At 41.3% G+C, this 27786-nt stretch overlaps 1 protein-coding gene across 8 annotated transcripts in view; it reads left to right on the top strand.

Annotated features, from left to right (window-relative positions):
* LOC123643341 (nuclear body protein SP140-like protein) overlaps positions 1-26969 on the top strand; it is a 70397-nt gene extending 43428 nt beyond the window's left edge. For 4 of the 8 annotated variants that reach the window (XM_045558810.1, XM_045558808.1, XM_045558811.1 and 1 more), the window contains 11 exons: positions 4695-4772; positions 7931-7993; positions 10331-10435; positions 10938-11080; positions 12630-12668; positions 19819-19863; positions 22705-22820; positions 24119-24239; positions 24539-24610; positions 25138-25281; positions 26664-26969. In XM_045558810.1, coding sequence (XP_045414766.1) covers positions 4695-4772; positions 7931-7993; positions 10331-10435; positions 10938-11080; positions 12630-12668; positions 19819-19863; positions 22705-22820; positions 24119-24239; positions 24539-24610; positions 25138-25281; positions 26664-26792 — 1055 coding nt within the window. In that variant the 3' untranslated portion in view covers positions 26793-26969. Of the gene's footprint in view, positions 1-4694; positions 4773-7930; positions 7994-10330; positions 10436-10937; positions 11081-12629; positions 12669-19818; positions 19864-22704; positions 22821-24118; positions 24241-24538; positions 24611-25137; positions 25282-26663 lie in introns of those variants that run through there. The other 4 variants (XM_045558809.1, XM_045558812.1, XM_045558815.1 and 1 more) reach the window with 4 other exon arrangements.
* Positions 26970-27786: the final 817 nt, after the last annotated feature.

The following is a 27786-nucleotide window of genomic DNA, read 5'->3' as shown; positions in this document are numbered from 1 at the left end:
TGGGGTTGGTTTGCTCATCCTCTTCCAGTTCTTTGAGATGATTCATTAGATTGTTGATTTGTGATCTTTCTGTCTTTTAGATGTAGGCATTTATGGATATAAATTTTCCTCTCAGGACTGCTTTAGATGTGTTCCACAGATTTTGATAACTTGTGTCTGTTTTATCATTTAGTTCAAAGAATCTTTTGATTTCCATCTTAATTTCCTCCTTAACACAATAATTGTTCAGCAGAAGTTTGTTTAGTTTCCATGACTTTGTGTAGACATGAGAGTTTCTGTTGGAGTTGATTTCTAATTTTATTCCACTGTAGTCTGAGAAGATGCATGGCATAATTTCTATTTTTTTAAATTTGTTGAGATATGCTTTGTGACCTAGGATATGGTCAATATTAGAGAATGTCCCATGAGCTGATGAGAAAAATGTATATTCAGTGGTTTTGGGATAGAATGTTCTGTAAATGTCAGTCAGGCCCATTTGTGCTAGAGTTCTGTTTAAGTCTATTGTTTCTCTGTTTTTTATGTTTGGAGGCTCTGTCCTGTTCTGTCAGAGGGGTGTTGAAGTCCCTGGCAATTACACTGCTACTGTTTATCATTTTGTTTAGATCAAGTAGGATTTGCTTTATGAATCTGGGTACACCTGAGTTAGGTGCATATATATTTAGAATTGTTATGTCTTCTTGTTGAATTGTACACTTTACCATTATATAGTGATCATCTTTGTCTTCTTCATTTTTTTCTAATATTTCATGCTTTCATTTTTTACATTAAAATCTTTGATTCACTTGAAGTTTATGAGGACTCTCTGGAAAGTATTCAACCATTGTTAATACTATTTTTCATATTACATGGCTGGATACTTTCTGGATAGCCCTTGTATTTTGATTTATTATGGGAAGATTAAATTTAATTTTTTTTCTGGAGTAGTGTTCAATTGTCCCAATATTGTTTATTAAAATGCTCACTTTCCCAAGTACTTTAAGATGTGACCTTTATTATATATAAAATTCCCATAAATATTGGCATCTATTATATTCACTTGGTATCTGTTTTTATTCAGGCAACATTAGCTCAATGGTTTTACTACTCGTGTTTTAATCTCTAATAGGACCAGTCTCTGGGTGCTGCCTGGTATTCTTCCTTGTTATTTCTGATATTGTTCTTTATATTCATATCAATTTTGGAATCAGATTTACTCAATTTAAAAAACCATCTGGCCGGCATGGTGACTCACGCCTGTAATCCCAGCACTCTGGGAGGCCAAGGAGGGAGGATTGCTCAAGGTCAGGAGTTCGAGACCAGCTCTGAGCAAGAGCAAGACCCCATCTCTACTAAAAACAGAAACAAATTATCTGGACAGCTAAAATTATATATATAGAAAAAAATTAGCTGGGCATGGTGGCGCATGCCTGTAGTCCCAGCTACTCGGGAGGCTGAGGCAGAAGGATCGCTTGAGCCCAGGAGTTTGAGGTTGCTGTGAGCTAGGCTGATGCCACGGCACTCACTCTAGCCCGGGCAACAGAGCGAGACTCTGTCTCAAAATAAATAAATAAATAAAAATAAAAATAAAAAACCATCTGTTGGTACTTGTAGTGGAATCATCTTAAATTTACAAATTAACGTAAGGAGAATTTCCAACACGATTATTAAACCAAGCTCAACTACAGCATGTGCCACACTGTGTGTGCTAGAGCACGAAAAAGATGTGAAGTTCCATTCTCTGCATCAGGTTCTACAGTTTTTCATTTCTGTTGCATTCCTCCTTTTCTTCTTCTTCTTTGTCTCTTTTCTTTTTTCTTCCCCATCCTATTCTACTTATGTTTCTTTTGCTTACTGTATTTCTTTTGTTCACTTTTTTACCTCATATAAAATACTTCTAGTCTGGGCACGGTGGCTTCCACCTGTACTCCCAGCACTTTAGTAGGCCAAGGCAGGACCATCACTTGAGGCCAGGAGTTTGAAACCAGCCTGGACAATAAGGAGACCCCTTCTCTACAGAAAATGTTTTCAGAATTAGCTCCATATGGTGGTGCATGCTTATAGTCCCAGCTATTTGGGAGGCTGAGGAAGGAGGATCACTTGAGCCCAGCAGTTTGAGGTTGCTGTGAGCTATGATGCCACCACTGCATTCTAGCTAGGGAGACAGAGCAAGACCCCATCTCAAAAAAAAAAAAAAAAGAAAGAAAGAAAGAAAGGAAGAAAAAGAAAAAAATAAAAGAAAATATTTCTAGTAGTTTATATGGCACTGTAGATTTAGCAGGGCTTTTTCCTCTAGAGTTAAGACATATTTGGATATAGCTTGTTTTTTTCCCATTACTTCTGATTAATTCTGTCACTTATATACAGATATGTCCATATATTTAAGTAAATAACATAAATATTTTCAATCATAAATGACTTTAAATATAGCCATAATGTCCATAAACGTAACGTATGCATCTAACAGTTCTACCATCTCTATCATTTCTATCTCTGTACATATCTTTATCATCTTGGTTATATACCAGTTTATACTTACTCAGGCCTAAGATTTCTTTTCCTTTGAGTTTTTACTGATTTCTGTGGAAACCTCTCAACCTTACCTGCTTTATTAAAATAGTTGGATTTGGTAGTTCTAAGTAGAAATCACATTAATTCGTTCTACTACTTTTTCAAACCTGTTCCTTCAATATTTCTGTTCCTGCCCATGGATGAAGTCTCAGGTAAGCCTCAGAGCTGAGCTAGTCCTTTCTAGCAGTGGTGGTATCTCATTCAATATTAAAAAGCCTGAGCTGATATAATAGTAAAACTGGAAACCATGTAGCGAAGAAACTGGGTGAGGCTGACATCTTCTTCCATCCGCACTCCCTCCCTAACTCCGGTCAGTATCTGTTGCTTTCAGCTAATCTGGGTCTGAGAGGAGGGAGAGAAAGAAGTGAGGAGCAGGGATGGCCCTCCCGTGATCTGTCCTTGGTGTCTCCCAGATGTGGTGGATGCAGGAGCCACGTTCTTCAGAGACACCCAATTTAGAGAGAACCGATCAACTGAATTTCCCCCAGTGTAGGAACTGGCTGTTTGCCACCTCCCTCTTAGGCTCCCAGCACCCGGGTGGTCCACACTGCTGCAGGGTCACCTCATCCACCAAGTGATTCTCCTGGACTGAATATCTCTCTAGAAGAGGTAATCGAGCTCTTCCCATCCCCAGGGAGGCCTGTGGGAAGTAATGATGCCCCTTCCTGGTATCACTGTCAGTGGGCCTGTGGCTGGCTTCCAGCACAGTCACCCCCGCTAGACGTTTCAGGGTCAAGTCTGTTCATGTCTCTGCCTCCCTGAAATTCCTGGAGATGCAGACCGGTTACCTTGAAGCTGAGGTCTTCTCACGTGCCTGGAGGAGAGAGGAGCACTTTGCCCAATTCTATAGCAAGTATGTGATGTCCACTGATAGCATTTGAACAGGAAACCCACCAGCAAGCACACTACTTCCTGTGGGGCATTTGAGCAAGAAAATTTACAGAGAACAATTATTACAGAAAACCCAGGGCTCTGTATTATTATCAGGTCTTAAGCCCGAAATTTCCTAGTAAGTCAAGCTTCAGTAAACTGAACAAGACTACTGGTATACTTTTAATTTGTTTGACCTCAGCAGGCTTTGATGAAAAGTGAATCCAACAGGACCAGAAAAAGACACACAGTGACAGAAAAGAGTCTATTTGCCTAAGATGTGTATGGCTGAACAAGTGCTAATTGTGGCAAGGCCCTAGAAAGAAAGATAGGGGAAGGGAAGATTGGAAGTGGGGGAGAGACAGAGAGGGAGAGAGAGGAAGAAAGGATGAATGGGTGAGTTTGAACTTCATGGTCCTGCCTTAGAGAGCAGCACCTTTAAACATGGCATTCATGAGATCTACCTGCAGGTGCTTCACTGTCTGTCCATCCACACCTATCACCTGCTCAATCTGAGAGGATAGTGCCCTGAGACAGGGCTTCAGTCAACCCTTCTTTGCCATACCTAACCCTAAAACTTTCTAGGACTTGACCTTCCATTTCTATACATTCACTTTTGTCAATATTCTCCTGGTTAGTCTCTTAGATTCTAACTTTTTGTCCAAACCCATGTGAATAAGGTGGTTGGTCACTTTCATTATATTTTCAGCCCTAAAACTTTTCATCCAGGGCTAAGATTATGGTCAGTGTCTCATCTGTATTCGTATCTCCCTGGACGACCCAAATTCGTGCATTGCTGTCATTGATTTCTTCCTCTCAACTGAAGGAAATCTGCAATGCTTCACTTAATTTTATAATTTCTGTATGCTTCAATCTCTTTATTGGTAATGGGGGTAGTAAAAGTCCCTATCTTATAAATAAATCAGTAGATGTAAAGGTCTTATATTAGTGTCTAGCACATAATAAGCATGTGTTGGCTCTCATTGTTATTCTCACAGTGTTCCTTGGAATATAAATGAAACTCTGCATTAAATCCTTTTTTAAAATTAATTTGGTGGTAAATTATTGTGGATTAATGTCATAATAAAAAATAAATAAAAGCTAGGATGAACCCAGGCTAACCATCAAAGGCTTGGTAATTCCAAAGCCATGTGCTGTATACTTTTCTATGCTTAGACTCTTGAAAAGTTACAGTAAAATGTAATTCTTGAAAAGCACTGTTATATACAATGTGACCTTCTGAAAGCATCTCTTTTTATATTTTTCTATTTTCTCAGGGAGAAGGAGAGGTAGACCTAGAATCAACTTTACTCTGAGTTACAGAGGCCGAAGGAAAAGACATCATCAACTAAGAGGTAAAAAGAAAAAAGGATAAACAGCGATAAATACCTTTTAAATAAACAAACATCTAAATTCTCGTGCTTTTTTCTGTGCTTTTACTAGCAGACATTTTTTACCTAATTTCTTTATGCAGTTGTACTTAATGTTGAGAAATGTATCAGATTTAGCCGATTTCCAAAATGTGTCAGGGAAAGAACGATGATGATGGTGATGAATCTGCAGCCAGACCTCAGGGCCCAAGGGCTCCTGGCAGTGCTGCCTCTGCTGCACAGATAACTTTTGAGGCTGCAGCTAGTTGTCAACATTAAAAAACCCACATAACTCACAAGTGATGTAGCCGTCACTCCTCTTGCCCACCACCATGTGGTAATTGTGTGGACTTGGGTCTGCTACTTCACCTCTTCTGCCTCAGTTTACTCATCTGTAAAGTGAAATTAAGTGAGTTAGATTGACTGCCCTCTGAGGCCCATGCCAGCTTCCTACATGGCTTCACATTTTGTGAATCCCCCACTGGTAAGAACCATGGTCACCTCCCTCCCCTGCATCATGAACTTGAAGTATTTTTAAGGGCTTCCCGGACATTGCTGGATAGAAGGGTAGAACAGCAGCTCATCATCCTCAAGTTCATTTTAAGACCTTCATATATATTTCTACTGAGTCAGAGCCTTAATCTCCCAACCTCCACCACTTGCAAAGCCCATGCTATTTGTTGATGATTCTAGAACTCCACTAAGTTTCTCTTTAAGCTGGGAGAAAATTAGTGTGGATGAGGGTGAAGAAAGCAGACAAGACAGACACCATCTTCTGCCTGGCTGCCCTGTTGTGATCCTGGCTCCATTTAGCCAATCCTTGCCTCAAATTTAGAGACAAATCTGTTTCTAACACTCTTCCTCTGGCCACATAACTATACATATATTTGGCTATAGATTCCCCACTAGTATAGTAGAAGTAGCATATTCTACTGCCTCTCTACAGTTGGTGGCCAACTCACGTGGGAATTAGACATCGGACAGTCCTTCTAAAAGGTCCATATCTCTGTTGTGGTTATCTCAGGCAGAGTATCTCTCAACAAGACCCAGTCCAGCTCCCATTCACAGGGTCCCCGCCAGGCCATGAGAATCATGCTTCTTCGTTGACTCCCTTGCCAGCTCCCAGCTCAGCCCTCTGTCACCACTGACTCCTCTAACCATGACTTCAGCTTGGCAGCTCTCAGGGATGAATCTGATAGTCTCTCCCTCCCTGACAGCCCCAGAGACAGAGGTCCACCTCCTGCATGGATGTTTTAAATCCTTCTCGCTTGGCTTGAGGGGAGGTGTCTGACAATTCTCCCCAAAGAAATGTAGCCTTTCTCATAAGGCCTGGAGGTGGGGAATGCTGACTCTGGCAGAACGAGACTCCCTATCCCCCACCATGTTCTCTGCAGCAGGGCTGGACTAGTAAGTTGCCTTAGGATAGAGAAGTAAGGTGCTTCTATTGCATCATCCTTGGACATTGAAGCTTCTGCTGATACTCTGAGATAACCTAAGGATCAACTAAACATCCTGCTATAATCTTTTGCTCAGATTGTTAGTCTCAACTGTTAACAAAACTTTTAAAAAATAAATTTTAATTTTTTCCTGACCACATTATTATTTCAAAAGGTCAGCATAGAGTTTTAGTTGTTATTGGGTATTTATTAAGACTGGTAGACCCAAGAATGGTTAAATTCTATTTTTTCCAGGCATTTTACTTCCTGGAGGTAAAATAGCAACAAGGTCCTACAGCAAGCTGGCTGACAACCATTGGAAAGCAAAGTTCAGCAGCACTTTGTTACATATGAACTGGTCTTCAGCCCAAACTTCTTCATGTCGAGAACTGGGAGGGAGTAAAATGACCTTCTGTTTCTTTGCCCTAAAGTTGTTTGCCCTCAATAGGTTTTGACTGAAAGGAGAGTCTAGCTAACCCTCTAGTCCTGGAAGGGAGATTTAAGCAGAGACAGTCTGAGAGCAAGAGAATGTGTGTTGGCCAATAATGGCTATCACTGGACAGACCCAGGTTACAACCAGGGTGAGGGCTCCAGTTTGACCACCTTATGGGGAAGGAGAAAGCAGGCAGAGCACAGGTGTTTCCTCCTGGGACAGTGGGGAGGAGGGGGGAGTGCAGGAGAGAGTTCGAGCTGGCCAGTTTTCCTGTGTGCACCTACCCCTTCAGCACCGTGAGTGGCAGGAGGGAGGGTCCCACAGAGCCACACCTGTGTGGATGACTTTTTCCCCTGGGAACCACATCAACTAACACACATAGCCGAATCATGTTCTTTGAAACCGATCGATCTAGAGCAATTTGTATTGAGAGACAAGCAAGGAGTGTTAAGAAAGCTTCATTTACCTTCTCGAGGACTCCATTTCCCCCACTTTACTTGTTTCTTTTAAATCTTTAGTTCAATGACCAAACTTATAATTCTTTAATGCAATTTTAGTAATCTCTTTTCTCGACATGTCTCCATAATGTCTTAATAAAATTCCTGAGGGAAACACCTTGTGAGATAAAATATGCTTGATCTTGGGATGTGATTCCTCTTGGGACATAAATTATCAATAAATGTCTTACAGTACCATTTTTATCTTGATGAGGTTAAAAAAAATCTCTGGGTGATCGGTATGGCAAAGGCCCAGAAAATAAAATAACATCATCAAACCCAAGGCTTCTTTGTGCTTGACTGAAGGAGAGATTCCTTTCCAGCTTACTGTGGTCGTAATCCGTTAGAAGGAAAGAGCATTCATTTGTGGTATCAGGAAGAGGTTTCTCCTGGGTCCTGCACTAGGCAGGATAGAAGCCATGGGCACACTGTGATGGGCACAGACCTTCAGGAAGAAAGAGCATTCCCTTGGTGTCCCTGACATCAACATTCAAACACATTTGAAGAACGCAGACCTAGACATGCACCTGGAATGACTCACTCTTTTTTGGACACACCAACCAATGTATATTAATATATCAGATACTACATTCTTCTGAGATATTTTTAAAGTCAATCCTTTGTCCTACCTTTAACTCTACATCTCTTAGACCTGGGGCCTTGATTTCTACAAATTCCGTGAAAAGTTACAATTGAATAGTGGTTTTGTAAAACACTACTATTTGTGATGCAATGTCATAAACAAGAGATGTTGGTGTTATTTTGCTACTTTCTCAGAGAGAAAAACTTCCATCCCTAGACCTGTGAGGACAAGAAGAAGCAGAAAAGGCAGAAAAAGAGGTAAAAACACTTTCAATAGTGAACCATCTAGATTTTTATTTTGTATTCTGTGCTCTGAGTGAAAAATCAGTTTTCTTAATTGGCTTATGGGCAGCCAGTATGGGAGCCACCTTGGTCTTTTGCCCCACTATTTTCAGTACAGAAATCTTTTTTCAAGTTTAGGTTTGTGGCAGCCATCTGACCAACAGAGTCCACCACGAGATCTGTCTTGAGACCTTGTATACTGGTTTTTGTCCCTGTCTCTTTCCCAAGGGAAATCTTCAATGCCTTTATTTAATTTGTATTTTTGAGGGCCCTGTTTATGTAACCAATTTGTATTTTTTATCTCTGAGCATCAGTTTCCTCATGTGTGTGAGGATTAGTGTCTATTTGACAGATTTGTTTCTACGGATGAAGTAAGTTAATAGAGGTAAAGGTCTAAGGATAGTTCCTGGCACACAGTAAGCACTCAAGACATGTTCAACTTCATTCTTGTCCTCACCCTATTGCTTGGGAAGCATATAAAACATTGTTCCAAATTTATTTGGGGTGGTTTAGAGATATTAATAGAAAAATAGGGAATAAATCTCAGTTAAGTATCACCTTTGTAACGAAGTCTAGGCCAAGAGTCAGCAAACTATGGTCTACAGGGCAAAACCAGCCCACTGACTGTTTGTAAATAAACATTTATTGGAACACAACCACATCCTTTCATTTACATGTTGTCTATGGATGATTTCATGACACAGCTGCAGAGTTGAGTAGTCACAACATAAATTGTGGACCACAAAACTTTCAGTATTTACTGTGTGGCCCTCTACAGAAAAGTTCTTGACTTCTGATCTAGGCATTTGATTTTTTTTTAAGTATTGGACAGGCTTCTGAAAAGTTACAGTTGTAGAGTGTTTTTGTTAAACACTACTGTTTGTGATGCAATGTTGTAAACAAAAGACATTTATATTGTTTTTCAACTTTCTCAGGGAGAAAAATAGCCCACCCTGGACCTTTGAAAAGAAGAAGAGGTAAAAAGAAGTGATCAATACACTTTTAATAATTAACCGTCTAGGTATATATTTTATACTCTGTCCTCTGAGTGATAAATCACTTTTCTTAACCGGCTTATGGGGAGCTGGCACTGGAACCTCAGCCTTGAGGTTGTAGTGTATTGATCACTTCTTTTTACCTCTTCTTCTTTTCAAAGGTCCTGGGTGGGCTATTTTTCTCCCTGAGAAAGTTGAAAAACAATATAAATGTCTTTTGTTTACAACATTGCATCACAAACAGTAGTGTTTAACAAAAACACTCTACAAATGTAACTTTTCAGAAGCCTGTCCAGTACTTAAAAAAAAATCAAATGCCTAGATCAGAAGTCAAGAACTTTTCTGTAGAGGGCCACACAGTAAGTTCGTTTTAAGACCTTCAATACCTGCTTCAGCGGAACCATGTCCCTAGCGCCCTGCTCGTGTGGTGTGTGGGGCTCCCTGAGCAATGTGAAGTTTCTTTTTTATTGATTCATATATACATAATAGATGTACATATTTTGGGGGCACATGTGATCATTCCATACTTTAATATAATTGAATCAGGGTAATTGGAATATCCATCACTTTAAATACTTACCTTTTCTTTCCATTAAGAACATTCAGATTAGGCTCCACTAGGTATTTTTAAATGCACAATTGATCCATGTTAACTGTAGGCCCCCTACTGATCTATCAAATGCCAGGTCTTATTTCTTCTTATCTAATTGTAGATTTTTATGTTAATCAACCTCTGCTCATCCCCACTCCTGCAGTGAGCAGTTTCTTCTAGAACCACCCCCCACCCCCCCACCCCCGGCCCTGAGCTTCCCTTTCAGCCACAGAGAAAGCTCAGGTGAGGGAGAGTGAAGCAAAGCAGATGGCAAATGGGGAGACAGACACAAGCCTATTCGGTGCCCCATTAGCTGCCCTGCTGCCATCCTGCTCTCTGTTCCCCCAAGCAATGCCTCAAATAGGGAGACAAGACTAAAATTTGACAGGTTTTTCTCCATCTCCATAACTTCAATGCAATAATAGGACTGGAAATGTCCCTTCAAATCACCAGTGGGAAAGTCACTGTGAGAGCACTAGATGTGGCCACCAAGCTTGAGAGCTCAGATCCTGCCGCCCCAGGCTGTTTGGGATTTTGGAGGGTGGAGGAGAGGGTGACATTATTTACAGGTATCTAATCTGCCATAAAAGAAAGACCTTGAAGTGTAACTATTCCTGGGGAAAATCCTGCAATCATTTTAAATTATAAAAGAAGGATCTGAAGAGGGTAAGAGAGTTGCTGCCCAATTGTGGAGGAAGATGGAATGAAAAAATCGCTTCCTTACAGGTCCAAGAATTCCCAGAGATGAAAGTATGAATTTTCAACTTCCTGAACTTCCTGTGACCTGTGGTAACATAAAGGGGACTCTATATAAGGAGAAATTAAAAAAAGGTGAGTTTCCTGGTCTTCTAGGATTTTCAACTGGAAAATACCCATGCAAATAGCACACTGTTGAGGAGTAGATACCTGCTTTGGGGGACCCCAAGACCAGCCCCAGGTCTGATTTGCTAGGAGCTCTCCTAGGCCTTGGTACAAAGTCACACTCACAGCTCGGGTTTGTAAGACTAAAATGATGCAAAGCAAAGTCAGCAAAGGGAAAAGGCACATGGGGCAAAGTCCAGAGGAAACCAAGAGCAAGCTTCCAAGAGTCCTCTCTGGGTGGAGTCACACAGGACTCGCTACATGAAGGCCAGAGAAATATGCACACATGACCAGGAGTTCCCTTCTTGGCCGGCGTTTCAGCCTGAGTGTGGGGCCCCTGATGTCAGAGAGGACAATTCAGACTCTCCTATTGATCCTGAATCCAAAGTGGGTGGCTCCAGATCCAGTGTTGGGGGAGGCCAAGTGTAGGTGTTTTCACAGTTGGGGACCTCAGCTTGTCTTGCTCTTACAGGGACCTCAGAGAAGTGTATACAGAGTGAGACTGGAAGTTGGTTCACCCCCAGGGAATTTGAAGTTGAAGGAGGCCTTGCACCATCTAAGAACTGGAAGCTAAGTATACGCTGCGGTGGATTTCCCCTGAAACACCTGATAGAGGTATTCTAGTGACAAACGACTTAAATCAAGGATTTGGCTGTCACACCAGGCTTTAGCAGAATTTCTCAGTGTCCAGAAAACCATCACGACTCCCCTTGCCCAGGGCCCAGTGCATATGCTGTTACTATTAATAACGTTCCGCCAGGTATGACCATGGCTGGCTTATACTACAGTTCACTCCTCTAAGCACAGTAACTTCTCCTTTTCAAGGTAGGATAGTAAATTGCGGACTTGACTCTGCATGAATAAACTGCAATTTGGTCACGTGAAAGTAACTTAAATTGGAGGGGAGGAATCTTAAACTTTGGGGGCTGATTTTAAAAGTAACATAGTAGAATTACATATATGAAAATGCGTCAGGAGAGATAGTTCCTAGATTTCAGAATTTTTTTCTTTTTCTATTTTATTTCAGCATATTATAGGAGTACAAATGTTTAGGTTACATATATTGCCTTTGCCTCCCTCCCACCCCAAGTCAGAGCTTCAAGCATGTCCATCCCCCAGACAGTGCACACCACACCCATTAGGTGTGAATATGGTCATCCCCTCCTCCCCCCTCCCACCTGCCCGACACCCGATGAATATTACTACTATATGTGTACGCAGGTGTTGATCAGTTAATACCAATATGATGGTGAGTACATGTGATGCTTGTTTTTCCATTCTTGTGATACTTAGTAGAATGGTCTCCAGCTCTATCTAGGATAATACAAGAGGTGCTAGATCACTATTTTTTGTGTGTGTGGCAGAATGTTTTGACAATGTTTCTTTTCATAAACCACCTCAAATTTATTCTTGAAAGAGAATACAAATAAATTGCATTGTAAACTAACTGCTGTGCTCCTCATATCAATCCCCTGATGCGGACAAAGCAGAGACAGGCACTCTGCTGCAGGTGAACCTGTGTTTTTTGACACCGGATACAGTGATCGTTCAGTTGCACATCTCAGTAGCCCTTTCCTGTGTCACTCTAACAGTAAAGAAGAGGTCTTTGTAAATATTTATGAGCTACATCTAAAGCTATGAGGGAGTACAAGGTGTGAGCCCCTACCCAGGAAGTGGGCTGTGCTTTAATAACCATAGGACTGGCAGTATGAATGCTCTAAAGACAGACACCCACAGGGAGAGATGCACCAGGAAGGAAGGTCGTTTCTGGCTTTGACATTGTGGACAGCTTTTTGAAACAATTTACACTGAGCTGGGTCTTAAAAGTAGAACAGTTTGAATAAGGAAAAATGTAGAACGGGGCATTCTACATACAAAAAAAAGGATGGCATGAAAGTCTGCTCCACAATGTGTCAATAAGTTGTGGGTAATGAGGCGTGATACATTCACTGGACTGACTGTGGACATCATGAGGCCAAAGGAAGAAGTCTAAAATCTCCTTTAATCACTGGGTAATGACAGAAAATAATTTTCATGAAGACACCCTGAATTTGAGTTGACAGTGGGACATCCAGGTTGAATTATCTGCAAGGCAGTCAGAAATATAAAGTCCACAAAATTAAAACAAGAATTCATCATATCATTGATCTCTTTTCTCCTTCAGAATGGACATCTACCAAACACATCAAGAACAGGAAAAAAGGTGATTATCATGTGACTTTCTGCTGATGTCTCATCTGTCATATTGTTTTGTTTTGTTTCAAAATATTAAGGGGGTACAAATGCTTTTGTTACATGGAGTGCTATTGTAATGCTTGAATCAGGGCTATAAACGTGCCCATCATCCGAATAGTGTTCATTGTACCCCTTAGGTAAGTTTTTACCTCTCTCCTCCTCCCACATTCCCCCTGCTTGATTTCCAATGATTTTTACTTCCCTCTGTGTACATATGTGCTTATCTGTTAGTTCCAATTTATTAGAGAGTATATGTGGTGTTTGTTTTTCCATTCTTGAGATACTTAGGATAATGGTCTCCAGTTCCCTCCAAATTGCTGCAAAAGGCATTAATTCATCCTTTTTATGACTGAATAGTACTCCATGGTATAAATATATCACATTTTGTTAATTCACTCATGAAATGATGGGCCCTTAAATTGATTCTATATCTTTGCTATTGTGAATTGTGCTGCAATAAAAATTTGTTGTCTTTTTGATAACATGACTTCTATTCCTTTGGGTAGATACCCAGTAGTGGGATTGCTGGGTTGAATGGTAAGTCTACTTTTAGTTCTTTGAGAAGTTTCCACACTGTTTTCCATAGAGGTTGCACTAATTTGCAGTCCCACCAACAGGGTATAAGCATTCCTTTCTCTCTGCATCCATGCCAGCATCTATTTTTTTTGAACTTTTAATAAAAGCCATTCTAATAGGAGTAAGGTGATACCTCACTGTGGTTTTAATTTGCATTTCCCTGATGATTAGTAACATTGAGCATTTTTTCATATGTTTGTTGGACATTTGTCTGTCTTTGATAAGCTTCTGTTCATGTCTTTTGCCTACTTTTTAATGGGGTTGTTGGTTTTTCCTTGTTGATTTTTTTGAGTTCTTTGTAGATTCTGGGTATTAGCCCTTTATCAGATGTATGGTTTGTGAATATTTTCTCATCTTCTGTAGGTTGCCTATTTGCTTTGTTGATTATTTCCTCACCTGTCCAGAAGATTTTAACTTAATCAAATCCAATTTATTTATTTTTGTTGTTGCTATAATTGTCACTGAGGTCTTAGTCATAAATTCTTTGCCTAGGCCGATATCTAGAAGAGTTTTCCGTACATTGTCTTCTAGAATTCTTATAGATTCATGCCTTATATTTAAGTCTTTTATCCATATTGAATTAATTTCTGAGGGTGGTGAGAGATAGGGGTTCTGTTCCATTCTTCTGCATGTGGCTATTCAATTTCCCCAGCACTATTTATTGAATAAGGCTTCTTTTCCCCAGTGTATGTTATTGTCTGCTTTGTCAAAGATCAGTTGGCTGTAGGTAGATGGCTTTATTCCTGGGTTTTCTATTCTGTTCCATTTGTCTGTATCTCTATTTTTGCACTGATACCATGCTGCTTTGGTTACTATAGCCTTGTAATATAGTTTAAAGTCTGGTAATGTGATGCTGCCAGATATGTTCTTTTTGCTTAAGATTGCTTTCACTATTTGGGCTCTTTTCTGGTTCTAAAAAAGGCATAGAATTATTTTTATAGATCTGTGAAATATGACATTGGTATTTTGATGGGGATTGCATTGAATCTATAAATTACTTTGGGTAATTTGGACATTTTAACAACATTGATTCTATTCTACTGATTGATGAGCATGGTGTGTTTTTCCATTTGTTTATGTCATCTGTAATTCCTTTCCTCAGTGTTTTGTAGTTCTCCTTATAGATATCTTTCATCTCCTTGGTTAAGTATATTCCTAGGTATTTTATTTACTTTGTAGCAATTGTGAATGGTATTGAGGCTTTGATTTGACTCTCAGATTTACTGTTATTGATATATAGAAAAGCTACTGATTTGTGTCTATTGATTTTGTAACCAGAGAATTTGCTGAATTTATTTATCAATTCCAGAAGTCTCTTGGTGGAGTCTTTAGGGTTTTCTAGAGAAAGGTCATATCATCAGCAAAAAGGGATAGTCAGACCTCCTCTTTCCCAATTTGGATACTCTTTATTTCTTTCTCTTGCCTGATTGCTCTGGCTAGGACTTCCAGCACCATGTTGAATAGATGTGGTGATAGTGGGCACCCTTGTCTTGTTCCAGTTATTAGGAAAAGTGCTTTCAACTTTTCTTCATTCGCTATGATATTGGCTGTGGGTTTGTCATATGGCTTTTATAATTCTGAGTTATGTTCCTTCTATATCTAGTTTGTTGAGAGTTTTTATTATGAATGGCTGCTAAATTTTAATGAATGGGTTCTCTGCATCTATTGAGATATCATATAGTCTTTGTTTTTGCTTTTCTTTATGTGTTGAATCACAGTTATGGATTTACATATGTTGAACCATCCTTGCATCCCTGGCATGAAGACCAATTGGTCATGGTAGATTGTTTTTGTGTGTGTGCTGTTGAATTTAGTTTGCTAGTATTTTATGGAGGATTTTTACATCTATGTTCATAAAGGATATTGGTCTGTAGTTTTCTTTTTTTGTTATGTCCTTTCCTGGCTTTGGTATCAAGGTGATACTGCCTTCATAGGATGAGTTTGGGAGGATTCCCTCCTTCTCGATGTTATGGAATGATTTCTGTAGTACGGATACCAGTTCTTCTTTGTAGTTCTGATAGAATTCGGCTGTCAATCCATCTGGTTCAGGGATCTCTTTTTCTTCTTCATTATTTGTCTGTTTAGGAGCTGTATTTATTCTTGATTGAGTCTTGGAAGGTTGTGTGTTTCCAGGAATTTGTCCATTTCCTCTACATTTTCTAGTTTATATGTGTAGAGATTTTCATAGTATTCATAGATGAGGTTTTCTACTTCTGTAGTATCAGTTGTAATATCTCCTTTTCATTTCTAATTGAACTTATTTGAGTCCTTTATCTTCTATTCCTGGTTATTCTAGCAAGAGTTCTATCAATTATTTTTATCTTTTCAAAGAACAAACTTTTTGTTTTGTTGATCCTTTGTATTTTTTGTTTGTTTGTTTTCAATTTCATTTATTCTGCTCTCACTTTTGTTGTTTGTTTTCTTCTGCTGGCTTTGGGTTTGGTTTGCTCTTTTTCGCCTAATTCCTTTAAGTGTGATATTATGTTGTTAGTTTGTAATCATTCTATCTTTTTGATGTGGGCATTTAAGGCTATGAATTTTCCCCTTAGGAATGCTTTTGCTGAACCCCATAAATTTTGATAGCTTCTGTCCCCTTTGTCATTCAGTTTGAATAATCTTTTGATTTCATCTTAATTTCTTTTTTGTTGTTATTGTTCCTAGTGTCTTTTTCTGAGAAGATTTCCATCTTAATTTCATTCTTGACCCCAATAATCACTCAGCAGCAGGTTTTTTTTTTTTTTTAACTTCCATGACTTTGTGTATATTTGAGTGTTTCTCTTGGAATTGATTTCTAGTTTTATTCCACTATGATCTGAGAAGATACATGTTATGATTTTGATTTTTTTAAACTTGTTGAAACATGTTTTGTGGCCTAAAATATGATCAGTCTTGGAGAATGTCCCATGTGCTGAGAAGAATGTGTATTCAGTAGTTTTTGGGTAAAATGTTCTGTAAATGTCTGTTAGGTCCATATCTTTTAGGGTCCCATTTAAGTACAGTGTTTCTTTTTTTGTTTTCTGCTTTGGTGATTTGTCCAGCTATGACAGTGGAGTGTTGAAGTTACTGACAATTAACGATGCTACTGTTTATTTCCCTGCTTAGCTCTAGTAGAATTTCTTTTATGTATCTGGGAGCTCCTGTATTAGGTACGGATATATTTAGGGTTGTTACATCTTCTTGTTGAATTCCCTCCTTTACCATCATGTAATGACCACCTTTGTCTTTCTTTACCATTGTTGATTTAACGTCAATTTTACCTGATATGAGAATGGTTACACCTGCTCTCTTTTTGTTTCCTTTGACGTGGAATGTTTTTTCCATCCTTTCACGTTGAGCCTGTGTGCATCCTTGTGGTTTCAATGTGTTTCCTGGAGACAGCAGATAATTGGGTTGTTTTTTCATCCCTTCAGCCAGCTTTTGTCTTTTGGGTGGTGCATTTAAACTGTTCACCTTGAGAGATAGAATTGATATGTGGGATGCTGTTCTATTCATCATGTTGGATAGTAACTTATTGCTTTGTTTTCCTTCTTGTGCTATTGTTTTACAAGAATTGTTGCCAGGTACAGTGGCTCATGCCTGTAATCCTAGCGCTCTGGAAGGCCAAAGTGGGCTGATCATTTGAGCTCAGGAGTTTGAGACTGGCTTGAGCAAGAGCGAGACCCATCTCTTCTACAAACAGAAAAAAAAATTAGCTAGGTGCAGTGGCACATGCTTGTAGTCCCAGCTATGTGGGAGGCTGAGGCAGGAGGATTGCTTAAGTCCAGGAGTTTGAGGTTACAATAAGCTATGATGAAGCCACTTCACTCTAGCTGGGGTGACAGAACAAAACTCTCCCTCTCAAAAAAAAAAAAAAAAAAAGAATTGTGAGCTTTAGCTTTTTGGGGTGATTTTACACTGGTGGGTATTTATTGTGCTGATTTGTGTAGAGTGTAATTCTGAGTATTTCCTCCAGGGCATTTCTGGTCATGACAAATGCCCTCAGTCTTTGCTTGACTGGAAGAGACTTAATCTCTCCATCAATTATAAAACATAGTTTTGCAGAGTACAAAATGTTAGGCTGGCAGTTGTTCTGTTTAAGAAGATTGAAGATAAGGCCCCATTACCTTTTGTAAGGTTTCTGCTGAGAAGTTTGTAGTTAGCCTGATGAGTTTTCCTTTGTCAGTTATTTGTTGCATTTTTGTCTTGCTGCTTGTAGAATTTTCTCCTTCATTTCAACTTTGGCCAAGTTGATTACCATGTGTCAGGGATATACCATTTGCTATGAATCTTCCTGGTGTTTAATGACCATCTTGTATCTGGATGTCTGGATCTCTGGCGACACCAGGGAAGTTTTTTCCTCAATAATTCTCTTGAATAGATTTTCCGTGATTTTAGCTCTTTCTTCTCCCTCAGGGATACCTACAATGCATGTGTTAGTTTACTTCACATAGTCCCGTATCTCTCTGAGTCATTGCTCCAGCCTTTTTTATTCTCTTCTTTGCCCTTTAAATGACTGGATTAGCTTGAAAACCTTTTCTTCAAGCTCTGAGATTCTTTATTTTCCTTGGTTTAATCTGTTGCTGAATCTTTCTTTTGTGTTTTGAAATTCCCTAAATGACTTTTTCACTTCTTTATGTTCTATTATATCCTTTCTTAGGTTGTCTATCTCTTCAGCAACTTTTTCATTGAGTTTTTGAAATATTTTTGGCTTCTTTTTGTTGGTTTTCAACTTTCTCTTTAATTCTATTCATCTTATTTTCCATCCATATTCTTAATTTCATTTCTGTCATTTCAGCAATTTCTTTGTGGTTGGATTTTACTACCATAGCTCCATTGTGATCCCTTGAGGGTGTCAAAGTCTTCTTTTTTTTTTATGTTGCCAGGGTTCTTTTGATGGGTTCTGCTTATCTGGTCTCGAATTCCTGACCTTGAGCGATCCTCCCGCCTCAGCCTCCCAGAGTGCTAGGATTATAGGTGTGAGCCACCACGCCAGGCTGATTCTGCTTGTCTGAAACCTCTTTTCTTGACTCAGGCTAATAGGTTTGCAGGGTATCTGTTTTTTTGCTGGGAGTTCTTCTGCTTAATTAGAACAAGGGAAAGTCCCTAGATGGCACTTTTTTCCTACTCTGGAATGTTGACACAGCAGGGGAGGGGCATGTGCATTAAAAGCCTATAATTTAGCTGTTCTGATTTGTCCTGTTCACCTGTGATTGTCACTGTTCAAGCCTGGGCTGGTCTTTGTAGTGGGTGTTGGGTTGTTCCCCAGATAGTTGTAGGAAGTTTCAATTAGGAGATAGGTGAGACCCTGTCCACTGAGGCTTATGTTGTGAGGATTGCTCTGCCTGGGGTCTCCCCACAGAGGTGACAGTGGCAGCGGGGTGAGGCTATCTAAGCAGTAGTCATGGGCTCCTGGGCTGTGGACATTTTGTTCAAACCAGATCCTGGTATAATGGTGGCTTGTGGCTGGGGGATCTCTAGCGGGACATTGGACGTTAGAGCAGTTCCACCAGCCCTGCAGCAGTGGCAGAGACTCAGGAGTGGGGTCTTGAGGTCCAGGTACAGTCCTAGTAGCTCAGGGGCAGCGTCCTGGGCCTGACAGGAGTTCTGGAGGCACATGGGCAGAGTCTCAGGCTCTAGGTTGAGAGCCTCAGAGCTGGAACTGGGGAGGAGCCAGAAGCAGAGCTTCTGTGTAGGGCCTCAGAGCCAGAAGTAGGGCCATGTGAGTTTTTCCTACCTGGAAGGCAGAGGCAGGGCTGAGCAGGTAGCAGGCCATTCCACTGGCTTGGGGACTACAGATGCCAAGTCAAGTGGGTGGGGGTCAGTTCTAGTGTCCCAGGGACTGTGGAGTTCTCCCTGCCTGCCCAGGTCCCACTGAAGCTGTCACCCACAGCTTCCCAGGTTGGAGCCTGTAGTGTCCCAGTCAACTCCCCCACTCAGATCTCACTGTATTGGTGGGGAGAGGCGCTTGGTTTCCAGTCACAGGGTATGGCTCAGAGGAGCCTCCATTTAGGCTGCACCCTTCCCAGCCCAGTGGGGGTGATGTGAAGGCTACTGCTACAAAGCTGAGTCCTTGGCCAATCTGACTCCATGCACCTGGGGGCACAAGATGGCATCAGCTGCAGAAACCTGGGATTGGCTTCCACCAGATGCTTACTGCATCTATTGTCCATGGCAATGACTCTACACAGAGATGAGTTCTCAGACTCATTCCCTTTGCAGCTTCTCTGGGTGGGATTATACTTTCTAATTTACAGAAAAATGACTAAGGGCCCCTTGAAGTGGAGGACCAATAGAGTTTCTGTAGCTCAGTCTGTCTGCCTGGATTCAAAGGCCCACCTTAGGTCTGAGATCCAGGGAACAGAACTTGCTTTGGGCCACACTGTCACTGACACATAACTTAGTGCTTTTTAATTCTCTAGTTAGATGTATTGGCCTACAAAAGCAGATATGAAACAAAAAGGGGGCTGTGGCATGAATCTCTTAAAAATAAAGAAGTCTACTCAAAGGTGTGGTTAATGAAAAATCACATTCAGTATTGTCATTCAATCTTTCTCTCATTTCAGCAGAGAATACTGAAGTCTCACAACAATACCTTAAGTGACCCGTATGTAAGTATTAATTCCCAACTATGACCCCAGAATAGTCCAGGCCTTTCCCCAGGCACCTGATTTGTGTCATTTCTGCTTCTCCTTGAAGCATGCTCACTCTCAGCTGGAGCATGTCACTGTGTGTGATGAGCAAAGCATAGCAGGTGTATCACCTAAGCCAGGAGGATGGGTCTGGGTGAGTGTCTCAGTGGAAAGCATCCTTTCCATTTGTTTCCAAGGAAACCTTCCCATTTCCGCATTTACCCTGGACAATGAGTATTGGAGGCTGAGCCCTAGACCACTGTGGTCTCTAGAGATGGAGCATGAAGTCATAATGGGCAGGGCTAGCCTGTTGACCAGGGGCAGGAGCAAATGTGAGAGGATAATAGCATTTTCAGGAAGGTGGTGGGAATGAGAAGGAAAATGCTAAAGGTCCACTCTAAGGTGCAGGCAGAGCTCAAGATAGTCTTAAGCATCAGCCAGAAGGAACAGGACAGGCCACACTGGAGAGTTCAAGGTGTGGGCCCTGTCATTAGTCCTGAAAAGAAATACACATGGGTGCTTTATGGAACCCCTGTGGCCAGTCTCAAGGGAGCCATCAGGGTGCTGAGCTAGTTAGGATTGAAACCATCACTAGTTAGGAAACCATGAGTCATTTTTATTCCAGCTGCTTTGCTGGTGCTTGATAATGTGCAAACCTTCTGATTCCATGGACCCCTTCCTTTCTCTGCTTCCCAAAAATCAAAGATGACTCCCCTCTCTAGACAAAATCATACTTTGATCCCTTTCATTGCCATAAGATGGACATTTTAGGCAGGGTCAACTTTTTGCACAACTGCAGGGGGCACCTCTTTCTATAAGAAGGTGGCACCGTTTGACTAATACAGGACGCCAACTGAGAGAAGATAGAAAAGGGGTTGCCATACCCTCCTGTTTTCTAGTAAATGCACTTCCCTAGCAACATCTGGATCCATTCACACTGCTTTGGTTCCTCTGCATGAGGAGGATCTATAAGCTGGAACCCTTCAGTAGTCAACAGCTCTCATCTCTGGGGTCTGCCTCGAGGGCTGCTTCTCACAGCCTACAGCCAAGCTCTCTGTGAAGAGGAAAAGGCAACTCTTCCAGCAAGGACGTCCTTACCTCTTCTCATAATCTTTCTTGTGACAAACTTCTAGGCTGATACCATCTCTAGTTAAGACTTCCCAGGCCTTGCTCAGGAGAAATCCCTTTAGAAAGGATTTCTTGACTGTACATTGCATTCACCTGAGGATCCCACCCCAAAGATTCTTATCTTATTGGTCTGAGGTGCCAACTGAGAATCGGTATTTTCAAAGCTTCGTTGGTGGTTTTTAAGCACAGTCCAAGTTGTCAGTCACTGTAGACTGGTGCTATTCAATCTATAGGGTCCGTCAGAAACACCTGGAGGACTTGGTAGTCCATAGCTGACTGGGCCCCACCCCAGGCCCCTGACTCAGTGAGGAGTGTTTCTGGAAGGAAGGGGAGCTGATGGTGCTCCCTGTCACCTCCCTGGTGTCTCACCACCCACCAGAGTCCCAGCCACCCATCCCCAGGTGGGCCAGTCCCCACGTTCATGCATTACTTGGTTCTTAGATTGTCACAGGAGGATGCAAGTGCCTCCTACCAGCCCATGGTGTAGACAGAATAGTTCATCTAGGTGCACAGCTGCTACCCATTAAACAAAATGTTTCCCCACCACACAGCTCCCCTCAGACTGTTCTCTTTCTGTGTAGGAGCCAGTGCCTGTCCTTCTGGACATTTCCCCAGCAAGACAAACGGCCCTAATACGTAGAAAGTGTGTGTAAAGAGCCACATCTTATAGCTACAGATTACCACCAAAAAGGAGGGGGGATGTGACTTCACTTGCCTACCTGTGGGCTCCTTCCTTGACCAATTCTTATTTGAGCCTGCAAATTCTATTGTTTTTTTACACCTGTGAGATACTCCACAATACTTACATGCAAATAACTGCTGAATTTATGAAATTAAATCTGGCTAAAGGTCATACATATAGAGACTGGTAAGAGAACCAGTATCAGTCAATTTTCAGGGCCCCTCCATCTTTCTTATATAGAAGCAGGTTACCAGCTCTTTTATGGGCCCACAAAATGAGAATAGAGCCTCTATCTTCAGCCCTGGGTGGTTGATGTTACCACCCTCCCTGGCCGTTAGATGGCACTTCCACACATTACATGCCAGGTTAGCTAAGGCAGGTTAGCTAAGGCAGGAGGGATCTTGCCCTCAGGCTCCCAGAGCTGAAGAGCTCTGTGTTCCCTGGCACCCACCTGGTCATCTCACCCATGATACTTCCACCCCAGAAACACTGCCACAGTGCCACAACCCTCCAGGCACAGAACCCACAGTCCAGAAGCTCCTCCCCAGGCTCTCTCTTCAACTCGTGGGGAGCTAATGGCAGGAATACAGGATTCAGTGAAAGCTCAAAATTTATTCCATCATATTAAATTCTCAGTAAATCACTCTTTGGTGAGTTAATTTACATAATGCAATGTAGACAACTAGAAAAGACATTTGACCAGGTTTTGCCAGCCAAATAATAAATTTCTCAGATTGCCTTTAATTCATCCTTTTTGTTGATGCTAGCCATTCTTTGTCAAAGTCTCTATTTTCATGAAGAAAACTTTTCTGGTCGGACACACAGCCACTATCTCCTGAACTTTGCTACAGACCACAATGCCTTCTTCTGAAATCCCCACTCAATGTTGTTCTTTAATATGTTGAGGAGAGAAATTTTTAAGTGTCCCCTTGATAGATGCAAAGGCCTCATGTTCTAGAGTCCCAGGGTCTCACTGATCCCAATGGTGTCTACATCATCTCCCCTTCTAGCCAGGAAACTCAAATATATGTGGGGTGTGCAAAAGAGGGGGAAAGTTGTTCTGCTGTGACACCTGTCCAAGATCCTTTCATGAGAACTGCCACATCCCACTGGTGGAAGCTGAGAGGTAAGACACACTCCTCATCCCCAGCCCTTCCTTCAAGGTATAATAGTAAGAGGTGTCACCCCCACCTCCCCTACGTGGTTCTCAGCCCCTGCACTCTGATGGGGTGAGGCCATCCTACACTGGGTGCTGGTTTAAAGCATATGACCCTGCTGTGGGAACATCACAGAGTTGATAAAGCTGGTGATAAAAATCAGCCTTCAGAAGACCAACCCTGCAGTCTATCAGGCCAACTGACTCTGGTTCACAGAGCACAGGATAAAAATGTGAACATGAATTCTGGGGGTGTGAGTGCCTGCTGCACTTCCTTTGCTGTAAAATGTGTGTTTGTGTAGAGGCAATGATGTGTGGGATGCCATGGAGATTGGAAGGGTCTGCGGGTGGTGGTGTGGGCATAATTGCTGTGGTCAGGAGGACGATCTTTACCGGGAATGTGTCTGTCCCTCTGAGAACAGAGCATTGCCTTTCCATAATGGAGGAGGCTAATGTGATCCACCTGCTCCCAGGGTGTTATCTCACAGGATCAGGGTAAACCTCTGCTTTTGGCCAGCTGGGCAATCTGCAGAGGCAGAACATAAATCAGCTTTGTAGTCGAGCCCATGTTTGTACCATGAGCATTTTCCAAGGGCTCCTTGAGCTAGCACTGGGTGGCCAAGGAGACACTGACATCACTAGGATGGGCATTGTGTTCACCTGATTATCGAGAGCCTCCCAGCACAGAGAACCTGGTAGAGAATGTTGGAAATGAATCTTGGGGAAAATGGAAGATATATCATGCCCTGTCAGTGGATTTCCTTTTCAAGTTTTTGCAGCATAGAATCTAGGTATAGATATGGCAGTGCCAGAGGAGAGGATGCCTATAGCGTGTGCTCTGTGCTTACTCAGCAAACCTGAGACACAAAAGCTGGTCCCCTGATTTTTACTGTGGTCTGATTGACTCATTGAGGCCCAAGATGTCAGTGCTTAAGGTATTAATTTCCAAAACTTGATTGTGGCAAGCAGGGCTCTTTGTTAAGCTCCCGGTGGCTCAGATGGGAACCCCAAGTTTTGGGGTGAATGAGAGTCCATCACTTACTGGGGCACATTACTCAACAGACCGTCACCCCTGCCACCACTACTGAGGGGAGGACATGCCTTTGGCTGTCGAGCAAAATGGTGCTCTAGTACAGAGGCCTCCAGGAGAGAAGTTGGATACAAGGTGGAAGCCACCAGTCATTTTGGAAGAGTGGACTTTACTAATAATAGAAACAGTGGCTGATTCATAGAACCTGTCCATGCTCACTTTATGCCCAACCTCTCAGGGACCCATGGAGTTGCATCTTCTGTGAGATAAAGGCTATCCAGGAAAGGTGCCCAGAAAGCCAACCACGTCGTCAGGAATCTGAGGTTCTGATGATGCAGATGCTGCCTGAGGAACAGTTGGTGAGTTGAAATATGAATCTGAAGCCTCCTCATTTCTGATCCCCTGAGAGAGGCACAATCTCACAGAGGGCTTGAGGAATGAAGCCCGAAGGCAAACTGCTGGCCCATGGTGTGCTTTGATCCATGACCTAACATTAAGATTTGTATTCCAAAGAGAATTCCCAATCCAAAGGAAATCCTTATTCCATGTTTGTTTCAAAGAGTCCGCAGGTTTGAAGTCCCATGTTCTCTCTGGGCTTGTGTATGAGCTCTTTCTCCCCAACCTGCATTTAACTTAAAGTCTCCTCCATCTTTTGTAGAAATGTGAGTTTCTCCTCTTGAAGGTCTATTGTGATTCAAAAAGCCTCTTTTTTGCCTCAGAACCATATTATGTAAGTAACAGCAAAACAAACAACCAACCATGAAACTGGCATTTGTGAAATCTGTGATATGAATCCCATGGTCCAAGTTTTCATTATGTTTGCCCTGTTGATGGCTTTTGAGGTTGGGCTACTACAACAAATTACCATAGACTGGGTGGCTTAAAGAGCAGAAATTTATTTCTCACACTGCTGGGGGCTGGACATCTAAGACACCAGGGTGTCAGCGTGGGCAGGCCCTGGAGAGGGCCCTTGTCCATGTTGCCGGTGGCTGCCTGCTCGCTGTGTTCCCGCGTGGCTGAAAGACAGGGAGAGCTCTCTGGAGTCTCTTCTATAAGGGCCCTAATCCTATTCATGAGGGCTGCACCCTCAGGACCTAATTACCTCCCCAAACCCCCACCTCCTAAAACCACCACATTGGGAGTTAGGATTTCACCATAAGAACAGGGGGTGCTAACCTTCAGTCCCCGGTGAGGGGAGTCTGCAGAAGGCAGACTCGCAACCAGGCCGACAGCCTTATTTGGCCCTTTTCTCAACAGAGTAGACAGGGGTCTCAGGGCCCACAGAGGCCCATGTGGTTAGACAAAGTCAAGGAAAGGCTGACTGAGAAGAAGTACCCCCAAGTGAAGGAGTTTGTGGGGGACGTGCGCCTCATCTTTCAGAACCACAAGGTGTTTTACAGGGTAAGTGGCTTTTCCTACTTCCCATATTCTTTCAATTAAGTCACTTCAAAGTCACTTTACCTTTCATCTTCTTGTATCAGGTACACATTACAATCGCCCTCCTCACGTGGCGAGCCCACACAAGTACAAATGCTGGAAGTACTCTAAAAACCTTGTGGTGCATGTGACAAAAATAACAACAAACCAAAAGGTGTTGTCAGGCTTAAATAACAACATTCAGATAATATGATTAACTATAGAGTTTATTGAAGCCCAAACCTCTGAACAGCCATTCGGTAAACACAGACTCCAAAGAAATAGTCAGTGCTCCAAAGTCAAAGGTTAAGGTCTTCCCTATATAGAACATAAACAAAGAAATTTAGTAGGATTATAGCATTTTCTACACAAGGCTGGCTTATAAATTACACCAATTTAATTAGTTACGATTTGTTTTCCTTTCCATGCAGTTTGTTTTCATTTCCTTTCCATTCTAAAAATATATGTAACATTCCCTCTTAGGCAATATGATACTCATGAAAACTTTGTGTGAGAAAAGTACTAGGGAAGTCAGCCTGTAATGAAGATCAGTAGTGAGTAGAGAAGGAATATTCTCCCGTTCCCTTTAGTCATTTGCAATGTTTTACAAAACAATGTAGGTAGGAAGACCAATCTATAACCAGAGAAACAAAGGTTACAGCTGCCTGTGTATGTGACTCAGGACCCATAATCACATTCTCTTAAGGCTCAAAATATTTTAAAGTTCCAACAGCTTAGATTTTAAATTACTTATTTTCACAGTGTCATTGCAAGCATGACCCTAGGACTTCAGAGTTCATTCACTCGCAGATATTTGATTTTTGCCCCCAGAGAACAGTATGCTGCAGACTTACTCATTTCCACAGAAAGTAGAAGTGCATTTTTAACAATATTTCTCTTGTCTAATGAAGATACCAAATCAAATTTCTTAAATTTCAAAATCTTGGATTTCTTTATATCTGAATTTCCAAGTGCTCTATCAAAAAGTTGACAAAGATTATCTCAAGGGGTGAGACTGGAGGAAAAAGGAAGGGACCATTAATTTTGCCTAGACATTTCTGTACTATCATATTGTTACTAAAAAAAGTGCTACATTAAAAAATAACATAACTAAAATTTTAAAAAATTAAATCAATCAATAAATTTCTGATTAGGAATTATATTGCAATATAGTACTATTTTTGCTTCTCTGTCTTCCAGATAAAGAGAAATAATCAAATTATCAGAGAATGTAAGCTCCTCTTGACTGGATTAATTCTCACTTAACGTTTGGGATAGCCTAAAAGGAAGCCCCAGATTATGGGAAATATTGGGAGTCTAAGCTCATTGAACAATGGCTATAATTGTTTGTGTCTTTGCTTTTTCAGGAAAATAAATTCATCAAATTGGGACTTCAAGTAGAGAAAAACTTTGAGAAGAATTTCAAAACCATTTTTGCAATTCAGGAAACTAGCACGAACAATTCTCCGTTTGAGCCCATTATTATGTTCACTTAGCCCATTTTTATTTCCTCCCTGCGGACCCTCCAGCAGCGAGGTGCAAAGTGGGTGGATGGGCCCCTCAACTCTGCACATTCGTGTGCAAATGGCATATCCTCTGCTTTTCCAAACTTATTTCATTGCCATTCCTGTGCATTTATTTCCCTAAATAAAAATTAAAATTGTTTTATCAAATTCTCTTATTGAATCATTTGGAGTGAAAGTTACAATTGAAAATATGAAGCCTTTCTATAAAGAATCATATTATATCCTTCCATTTATTCAAATCTTTTATTAGATTGTTCAGCAATGTTTACTCTTCCCCTCCCCACACAGGACCTTCTTTCTTTCTTTTTTTTTTTTTTTTCACTTTTAAAAATTTTGTACTTTTGGTTGCTACTGTGAAAGTGATCTTTTTCCCATTAAATTTTATTACTGATTATTGCCTGTTACAGAAGGCTACTATTATTTATATATTTTTTGTCACTGATACCTAACTGAATACTAGATAGAATTTTCTTTTTGGGGGCTTTTACCTGTGGCATCAGGAAGCCTGTGGTGGCTACATAGCATCTCCAACTTTCAATTCCTGGAACTGTAATTGGTTCAGCTGATGGAGATGTTCCTCACTTGGGCACTAAAACCTCTGACAATTCTCAGTTCTGTTGGGGAATGGCTCTGCCAGGGCATCTGGTGTACTTGCATGTATAGGGGAGGAAAAAATAACGTTTCCTCTACGTGTCTAACTTCTTATCTGGGGCCCTTGTAACAAAAACAGACTAATAGGAGAAAAACAAACAGAAGTTTATTTGTGTGCGTGTGTTTGTATACACACGCACACACACACACACACACCTGGAGATGCCCAGGGAAATAAGTAAGTCTTCAAAGGGGACTGGAAATGAAGACTTAAAAACAAAGAAAAAAACATGTGGAAAGGCCAGTTAAGAGGGTGACCAGGAAAAGTGTGGTAAACAAGAGTAAGGTTTGCTATGCAGATTTAAGGTGTCTT

Source organism: Lemur catta, chromosome 8, assembly GCF_020740605.2.
Source record: "Lemur catta isolate mLemCat1 chromosome 8, mLemCat1.pri, whole genome shotgun sequence".
NCBI classification, from domain to species: Eukaryota; Metazoa; Chordata; class Mammalia; order Primates; family Lemuridae; genus Lemur; species Lemur catta.
Note: the sequence above shows the minus strand (reverse complement) of the source record. Positions and strands in the feature narration are given on the sequence as shown.